At 47.3% G+C, this 9,460-nt stretch overlaps 3 protein-coding genes across 3 annotated transcripts; 2 read left to right on the top strand and 1 right to left on the bottom strand.

Annotated features, from left to right (window-relative positions):
- Positions 1-941: 941 nt before the first annotated feature.
- On the top strand, positions 942-2,613 carry LPD1 (dihydrolipoyl dehydrogenase). Its single transcript, XM_018854875.1, has 2 exons — positions 942-1,846; positions 1,868-2,613. Exons 1-2 carry the CDS (start codon positions 1,049-1,051, stop codon positions 2,501-2,503), a joined length of 1,434 nt encoding a protein of 477 aa, XP_018710843.1. The 5' UTR covers positions 942-1,048; the 3' UTR covers positions 2,504-2,613.
- Positions 2,614-2,722: 109 nt separating this feature from the next.
- METBIDRAFT_78742 (uncharacterized protein) lies at positions 2,723-2,890 on the bottom strand (the record flags this gene model as incomplete). The annotated part of the gene is made up of 1 exon (XM_018858931.1): positions 2,723-2,890. One exon carries the CDS (start codon positions 2,888-2,890, stop codon positions 2,723-2,725), a length of 168 nt encoding a protein of 55 aa, XP_018710844.1.
- A 4,707-nt stretch (positions 2,891-7,597) lies between these two features.
- FRS2 (phenylalanine--tRNA ligase subunit alpha) lies at positions 7,598-9,088 on the top strand (the record flags this gene model as incomplete). The annotated part of the gene is made up of 1 exon (XM_018857607.1): positions 7,598-9,088. The coding sequence occupies one exon, from the start codon at positions 7,598-7,600 to the stop codon at positions 9,086-9,088; it is 1,491 nt and encodes a 496-aa protein (XP_018710845.1).
- Positions 9,089-9,460: the final 372 nt, after the last annotated feature.

Below are 9,460 nucleotides of genomic sequence, written 5' to 3' on the forward strand. Positions count from 1 at the left end.
TCTGTTTGTGGAACACAGGTCACAAACAATTTATTGAGCTGCTCCAATTTCAAAAGCGCTAATGAGAGCGAAATTTCCTACTGTGCTCAAACACTGGAAGGGCTGTAGATGCGTCAAGCGGCTGGTGGCTTGATTGTGCTGAATGAACAACTCGCGACATGCCTTAATTACGCTTGCTCGCGGAACCGGGGACGAAGAGAACCATGAAAGATTTACAGACTTCTTCACTCCGACCACGTTGGAGTGTTTCTCCTGCGAGCTCATGCATATGTTTGGTACCTAGAATGGTCAGCAGGAGAGACATTTCTTCGTGACCAAACATGGCCCCTCCACAACATTTTTTTCTTCTTTAACATAGAAGCCCAAAATTTGATGACCGCCCTACTGTTTCGCTTGCAACCAAGCACAACATTGTGGGGCCAGAATTCCTATCTCCAGGAAATTGGCCCGGTGATTTCTTCAATTAATTAGTTCGCGATTCGGCAGTCCCGGACTTAGTCGGGTGTGGGGTCGGCGCCGACCCTGGAGCACCTGCAGCCAACCCCTGACTATAGCACACGCCGGGACACGTGCACCGGATTTCCTTCCTGCTAGATTCTTCGCCACTCTAAATTCAAATGGCCCAGTGATGCCTGCAACCTCACTCACCAAATCATGGAACTCCGCACCAATGACAGTATTATGACAATGGGCAGGGTTCGCACTTTAAGCACCGGCTGGGGCGGGTGTGCAGTCAAACCACCACCACTCTTTTCCAGACATGGCGTAAAGAACAGTTCTGTGAGTGAGTATTATCGATTTTTTTTTTCAAGTCGAGACAGCTGTAACCCATAAATTAAGAAAATTGACCTGGTCCTAGAATTTGTCATCGTGGTGCTGCAAATTTGGATCCTGTGTTTGGCGTCCCGAACCTTTTCCGTTCACATACCCGCCGACTCCCTGTCACTCGGAGCGTGAGGCTCCGTGCAGTCCTCCGCGACCGACCCGGCGGAAAAAGGAAGGCCAAAAAAAACGAGGCAAAAGAACCCCAACATCAAATACACCAAATATGTTGAGATCCAACATCAGACAGTTCGTCAGATTCAACTCTTCCAAGGCCGGCCACTACGACGCGGTGGTCATCGGTGGCGGCCCAGGTGGGTACGTGCACGCCATCAAGTTGGCGCAGCTCAACTACAAAACCGCATGTATTGAGTCCCGTGGCTCTCTCGGAGGCACCTGTCTCAATGTCGGCTGTATCCCATCCAAGGCCCTCTTGAACAACTCCCACTTGTACCACCAGATCAAGCACGACTCTGCCAACAGAGGTATCGAGATCGCCGGCGATGTGTCCGTGAACGTGAGCAAGTTGCAAGCTGCCAAGGACAAGGCCGTCAAGGGCTTGACCTCCGGTGTTGAGATGCTTTTCAAGAAAAACGGCGTGACTTACTTGAAGGGATACGGCTCGTTTGTCGACGACAAGACGGTCAGCGTCAAGGGCCTCGACGGTGACGAATACAAGGTCACCGCTGACAACATCACCATTGCCACCGGCTCCGAGCCAACCCCATTCCCAGGCATCGAGATCGACGAGGAGCGCATTGTCTCCTCCACCGGTGCTTTGACCTTGAAGGAGGTCCCAAAGAAGATGGCCATCATTGGAGGTGGTATCATCGGTTTGGAGATGGCCTCTGTCTGGTCCAGATTGGGCTCCGAGGTCACCATCATCGAGTTCCAGGACTCCATCGGTGCCGGTATGGACGCTGAGGTTGCCAAGACCACCCAGAAGTTGTTGGCCAAGCAAGGCTTGAAGTTCAAGTTGAACACCAAGGTCACCAAGGGTGTCAGAGAGGGTGAGAACGTCAAGGTTGGCATTGAGGACGTCAAGTCCGGCAAGACCGAGGAAATGGACGCTGATGTCTTGTTGGTTGCCATCGGTAGACGTCCATTCACCAAGGGCTTGAACCACGAGGTTCTTGGCTTGGAGCAGGACGACAAGGGACGTTTGGTCATTGACTCCCAATTCAGAACGGCCAAGCCACACATTAGAGTCATTGGTGACGTCACCTTTGGCCCCATGTTGGCCCACAAAGCCGAGGAGGAGGGCATTGCTGCCGCCGAGTACATCAAGCATGGTCACGGACACGTCAACTACGGCAACATTCCATCTGTCATGTACACCCACCCAGAGGTCGCCTGGGTCGGTGCCAACGAGCAGCAATTGAAGGCTGATGGCATCAAGTACAAGGTTGGAAAGTTCCCATTCATTGCCAACTCCAGAGCTAAGACTAACCTTGACACTGATGGTTTCGTGAAGTTCCTTGCTGACGCCGAGACACAAAGAGTCTTGGGTGTTCACATCATTGGTCCAAACGCCGGTGAGATGATTGCCGAGGGTGGCTTGGCCATGGAGTACGGTGCTTCTACTGAGGACATTGCCAGAACCTGTCACGCCCACCCAACTTTGTCTGAAGCCTTCAAGGAAGCTGCCTTGGCCACTTTCGACAAGCCAATCAACTTTTAGAGCGCTTCTGAGGTTGTGAGATATCGGATATATGTCTCAGTTGAAAATAAATATCACTACTTGCCCGGGAATGCGTAACGCATTAAAGTAACGTAAAAGACCGGCCCAAAGACCGCATTGAGGAATTACGAATCCCCTACACGATGCAGAAGACTAAATATACTACACGTGGTTCAATGTGTTTCTCTTGTATTATTTATACACTAAGGGGCTGCGGCGCTATCTCGTTAATATGATGTAGAGCGCGTGGATAATACCTGGAATATATCCAAGAAGAGTCAAAAGAATGTTCAAGAAAAAGGCACCTGAGCATCCCACCTCAAGAAACACACCCAAAGGTGGTAAAAGGATTGCAATGATGATCTTCAAGATGTCTCCGCAAACCATTGTGTATTTGTTTTGATGAGAATTTAGACGGTGTTGGATAGGTAGAAATCAATTAAAATAATTCCTTCAACAAGAATGAGTTAGACTTGAGAGAATTTCTGTCGTTGTGGGAGAGGAGGAATTCCCGTCTTTATATACGTTGCATTTTCTTGGACCCCAGCCGCATGATCACTCAATACATATAGCAATGAACAACAGCCGGCATATAGCGCCACATGGAGTTGGTATATGCAGAGAAATACTGAAGAAATCCGTGTGAAGCCATTTTTGGCATGATTTAGACATCTCGCAGATAGCAACGCAAGCGAGAAGCAGGTACAATTGTGTGAGAATTGAAACTATTCAAATTCTAGCTTTTTCTTGCTGCGTCCAAGAGTTGCGATCTTTGAGCGTTGCTATTTTGTTTAGGGATTTTTCAAATTGCTACGTTATCAAGTCTCAAATGTAATATTAATTGAAGAAGATATCCTTGCTATCATGCAAAGAACTGATGTGTGATGTTTTTATTCTCAAGTCCCTCCTGGACGTTCTGCTCGGAATTTTTTTTGAGTAACCTGCTGATGAGTTGAATTACCGAGATGATGACAATAATCAGGTGTATTACCTGTTTCACTCTGTATCGCGTAGAGCAACGTTGGACCTTTCTAAGCCACACGCCCAAAAGTGAGCAACATAAACCCCGCCAGCAGCTTTGATGTGTCTTTTGGGGAAACTATCCAGTATTCCTGTCAACAGTCCCACATACAAGGATGGAAATTTCAGAGATATTCGTATCACGTGACTGCACCTCCGCTGGGGACGAGCAAGTCGAAGTAATACACTCCTTGTTTCCACTTTTGGAGAAAATAGCAAATTCAGGAGTATAGATTTAGGGCCAAACCCTTAGTAGTTGTAGGAATACGGGATGAATGGTCTATCATAGTCAAAGTGTGTCATGATACTGGCGGCGAAAGGCACACAATGTCCCGAGATCGGTAGTTTTCGTCGGATTTATCTCAACGCAGTGTTTAGTCTCTGATACTTTTTTGTTAAGCAGGCGAATCTTCACATCTTTGAGGCTTTAATTTCTGAGATTCGGGCACAAAAAGGCTAATAAATGAGTCTTTTACAGTTTAAGCAGACTCAGACTTTGTCTACTTGGTATACCTCCCAAAGCTCTTTAGTATTCTTTCTTCATTTGCCAGAGTCTGTCGGATGTATTCACAAGCCGATGCCATAAAAGAAACCCCATTATTACCTGGATTTGCCAGAGAAATACTTCTGGTTAATAAATGCCTACTTTGATCGGCAGTGTATGAAAGAACCAGATGGAACAAGCATATGTCAATACCGTGCTCTTACAAGAAAATATTATTCATTACGAATTTCAAACGAGGCTTGAGGATGCATTTACTTCAAAGGTTTCAAATGGCAATTTCATGTGCGGAAACAAATTGACAAAAGCTGGTATCGCATGCCAACATCTTCGACTGGTGATTTTGGAAACATACCCGATTTTGGAGATGCGCTATGTTGCATGGATCTCAGCTCCTCGCTTGTGAGTGGCTTCTTTGTTGCACTTTGAAGCAGCTCCAAAACGCACATTCCATTACTGAATCGTTTGCGCCAGGCATTTTAAAGGACCCGTTGTGCTAGATTACAACAGGAGAGTTGGGCGTCTTTCGAACTCCTGGGAGTTCGCAGAAAACGGCCCACTAATAAATACTAGCCTTTATTGAACACCCCAATCAACACTCCCCTATTATAATCTATTCTCTAGCAAACACTTCAAATATCAACAACACCAGCAAGCCACTGGCCCGCAAGGGAAGGGTCAGGTATTCCAGCTCCGCCGGGTATATATGTTATCACAACTCCCACAGGTGTATCTTACCCCGAACTTATCCGAGACCGGAAATATCCTAATATTGTAAGGTCAATCAAAGGGTCCGCACTTAAGAAATAAGTTCGCTCCCGGGAATAGAGTGGATGGAAATAAAATTCGCAATAAAGGTAGGGTATGATTATGGTAAGTGGCAACAAGTCAACGGGTGTACTATCGTACTTCCAATACTGCTCGATTTACGTTTGCTCTATGAAAAACCAAATTATCCAGTATGAGAGATATGGAATAATGTTTATACTTATAATTGTCATCCCTAAACAATGATAAATAATGTGACTAAACTTATTAGTATACTAAAAGAGTAGCCGGGGATATCATGTAGGTAGGTTATCTTATTATTGACGAACATTTCAGCTAATCTAATTATATGTGGTTCGAGATTCATGGATCTTTGCGGGCACAATGAATGAATGTTTGCACATATAGGAAATGAATGTTCGTTAACACAGCAGATACGAATATTTCTTACAAAGTAGTGTGCACGCAAGTGATATAGACAACTGTGAATTGGGGGAAATGAGCTCACGGAAGCCATCAACAAAACCTAGGCAAGAGTTTCAGAAATGCAGTGAAAAAGAAATGGAAATGCCTGCAGTGGTCATTCACACAAACCACAGGATAGAGACAGAGATATAGTAGTCATGAAAACTACGCAATAGAAATGAAGAGGCGCTTTCAATAGTTCTGAAGACTACCTACTCGAGTATGAGCCGGCCCAAACAATAAGGCATTCTGGTGATGTACCTTGCGCTACAAGCTCCACATGGTTTTCAAGACGCCTTGGTGCAATTTGAGTCCCCAGCCCACTGGCGGGGGCTCGATGGACAGCGTATTTTGGGAGTTGAAAGAGCTGGCGCAATGGCAATCATGATCCAAGAATCTCCAAACATGGGGCTTACCCCTAGTTGGCAGTGAATGCAAGAGCAGAGGCAGCCGGCGCTACATGTTCCACGTGTGCTTGTTCACTAGTGTTTCTGATGTCCTAGGCCTAATGCTACTAGGCCATACATAGTATTTGAATTGGACGGGGCGGCCTACAAATCTACCAAAACGACCCGAGTCAGGCGCCATGCTGCTCCAGATGCATGACGCATGGAATCTGTATTAGGAGGGGCTGGCTGGAAGGGCCATTTCGCAACTGCAAAGGCATGAAAGGAAGACCGGGAGTAAAGAAGTGGGGCATCCGAGGCGGGACTCACGATCAACAAAAATATCAATCAAAAAAAAATCTAGTAATCAAAAAAAAGAAAATCAAAAAAAAACAATAAACAGAAAACAAATAATCAAGAAAACAAATAATCAAAAGCAAATAAAATAAGAATTAGCACGAGCAAGCAAGAAAAAATTCAATTTTCCAAGCCCAGAAACTTAAAATTAACTATAAAATTTATTATATCATAAAACTATATATATAAACATTTATGACTTAATATTAAATAAGGCGTATACAAGTGATATGACAATTATAATAGACCACCCGACATCCCCAACCTTCGGTTGGGGATAACCTTATGGTAGGGGGGGAATATATAACATCTCTAAAAACCGTAAGTAACAGATAATACACCATGATACTAAATTAATTATGGTGAATGATTATAATAATAATATTAACATAGAGGTAATAACTTAGTATAAATATATCTTGTTTAAATAGATGTTACCAGTTATTATATTATGTATATGATGTATATACTAAATACGACATGAAGTTAAAGATAAGATAAGAATATGAACTAATAGATATGATAATTAAAGAATAATAGATATGATATTTATATACCCAATTATGGAAGATAATCAAAATATAATAGTGTATATAATTAATGATTGAAAAAGGTAAAAGATAACTAGAATAAATAAGTATATGAAATAAGAGAGGTAAATGAAATAAGAGAGGTAAATGAAATGTACAGAAGTCAAGTCTAATAGAAGGTGACATATTGAAAATTGGTATATGTAAAGAGTGTTAATTTAGGATTATTAGACTAATTTTTTGAAAAAATGATAAAAAGACGTAAGGTCAATCTGAAACATGAAAGAAAAGCAAGTGGAATGAAACATCTGAGTAACTTGCAAAAAAACCAACAGGGAGAATATAAGTAACGGTGAGTGAAAGTATAAAAAGGATCAAAAATTATTAAGAAGTATGAATAAAGTAGAAACCAACTACTAAGATAAGAAAGAAAAAATCAAGAGTAAAGTACCGCGACAACTCTTTGGGGAACTTGGCAAAATTAATTAGTTCGTCACCACGATTCTCAAGGTCTACACTAGAAGGCGTGGCGAGTGGCATGAAGCTGGCTCCTCAAGTCCCCTACAACAACAACCATCTGAGTTCAAGCGACTACAACAGGAGACCTATCCTAAGGGACGATGACGTGTTATCCAATACGTAAACAGATACGGCCGCGGCTAACGGAAGGAACGGGCCGTGTTTCGGCACTTGGTGCGTAGCTGGGAGCTGTTTAAAGGATTTATCTATTATCCATTATCCATGTAGTCTTGCCCTTTAATCAGATGAATCTATCAAAAAAAAAGGCAGAACCCAAGCAAGCCAGGAACAAGCAAACACAAACCACTCCAATCACCAGTCACTCCAGTCACCTCCAGACACCAGCGCTCCAGCCACCCCAGCCCCGGTTGCCAGGCCAGGCCCGCGGCGCCGTGCCTCGATTTACGCGGGCGCGCGGCCCCCCCCGCCCCCGCAGCGTAATCCTCAGACCACCCGAAAACTCTGTCGGCCCGGCCACTGCCCTGGCGCACTTCACTAGACGGCCCAACCAGCACATCGCCCGCCAGACCCACCCCCTCTGCACCAAATGTCGGACTTGTCTTTGCAGATCTTGAAAGCGGTGGACCAGCACAATGGCATCGCCAACACGTTGGAGCTCGCCGAGTTCAAGCACATCGACGTCAACACGTTGCAGGCGTCGTTGACGTCGCTCTGGGCGAAAGAAATGATCAACTTCAAGAAGCTCGAGAGCGACCTCTGGAGCTTGACCCGCGAGGCCGAGGAGTTCCTCGTGTCGGGGTCGCACGAAATCAGGCTTTTGGACGAGGTGATGAAGTCGCTCGAGGGCTTGAAGATCGCCGACGTCAACGCCAGGTTGGGCCAGGTGGGCAAGTTGGGCCAGGGCAAGGCGTTCAAGAACGGCTGGATTTCCAAGGACGGCGACCGCTTGGTGGCCGCGGTGGGCGCGTTGCCGCGCGACGCGGTGGTGGAGCAGTTGCGCGAGGTCAAGAGAACCGGCGGCTTGGCCGACAAGAAGGACTTGGCCGAGTTGAAGAAACGCAAGTTGCTTTCGTTGTCCAAGATCGTGGGCTACCACGTGACCAAGGCGCCCCGGTTCGCCTTGTCCATCGCGCGCGTCGAGACGGACATCACCTCGGACATGGTGGCCAGCGGCAGCTGGAAGGACGCGGCGTTCAAGCCCTACAACTTCAACGCCGAGGGCGCGTTCCCCGTGTCCGGCGCGTTGCACCCGTTGATGAAGGTGCGCGAGGAGTTCCGCCAGATCTTCTTCTCCATGGGCTTCACGGAGATGCCCGCCAACCAGTACGTGGAGTCGGGCTTCTGGAACTTCGACACCTTGTTCGTGCCGCAGCAGCACCCGGCCCGCGACTTGCAGGACACCTTCTACTTGAAGGACCCGGCCGTGGCCAAGGCGCCGGAGGACACGCAGTACTTGCGCGACATCCAGGCCGTGCACCAGGACGGCAAGTTCGGCTCCATCGGCTACCGATACCCGTGGCGGCAGGACGAGTCGCTCCGCATGGTGTTGCGCACACACACCACGGCCATTTCCGCGGCCATGTTGAAGAAGTTGGCCGAGGACCCCAAGCCCACGCGCTTGTTCTCCATCGACCGCGTGTTCCGCAACGAGGCCGTGGACGCCACGCACTTGGCCGAGTTCCACCAGGTGGAGGGTGTGCTTGCAGGGTACGACATCACCTTGGGCGACTTGATCGGCTTCATGGAGGACTTCTTCTCCAAGATGGGCGTGGACGGCTTGCGTTTCAAGGCCGCCTACAACCCGTACACGGAGCCCTCCATGGAGATCTTCGCCTACCACAAGGGGCTAGGTAAGTGGGTGGAGATTGGCAACTCGGGCATGTTCAGGCCGGAGATGTTGGCGCCCATGGGCTTGCCCTCCAACTTGCGGGTCTTGGGCTGGGGCCTTTCTTTGGAGAGACCCACCATGATCAAGTATGGCGTCTCCAACATCAGGGAGTTGTTGGGCCACAAGGTCTCGTTGGACTTCATAGAGACGAACCCGGCCGCCAGGTTGGACGAGGACTTGGTGGGCTGAGCGCCCACGGGACGGGCACACGGAGTATACCATTAATACATTCACTGACGCATGAGTTGTTTCTGTGGAGACCGGGGCGGTGTTGTAGAGGTGTGGTTGAGGTGTTGTGGTGTTGTTGTGGTGTTGTAGAGGTGTTGTAGAGGTGTTGTAGAGATGTGGTTGTAGTCTTCGTGTTATGGTGTTCTTGTTGTGGTCTGTTTGGGCAAACTCTGGTGCTTTGCTCAGATGGCTACTTTCGGGAAGATTCGGGGTTCTACTATTATGGCTAATATGAAATCAGCACTGGCTGGAAAAGCCCGAGAAGCACAGGCCAGTGGAGACTGGTTAAGGGAGTCAACTTTGTTTGACGAGGCCAACCGACAACATTGCAGA

The sequence above is a fragment of the Metschnikowia bicuspidata genome (genome assembly GCF_001664035.1).
Source record: "Metschnikowia bicuspidata var. bicuspidata NRRL YB-4993 chromosome Unknown METBIscaffold_4, whole genome shotgun sequence".
Lineage (NCBI taxonomy): Eukaryota > Fungi > Ascomycota > Pichiomycetes > Serinales > Metschnikowiaceae > Metschnikowia > Metschnikowia bicuspidata.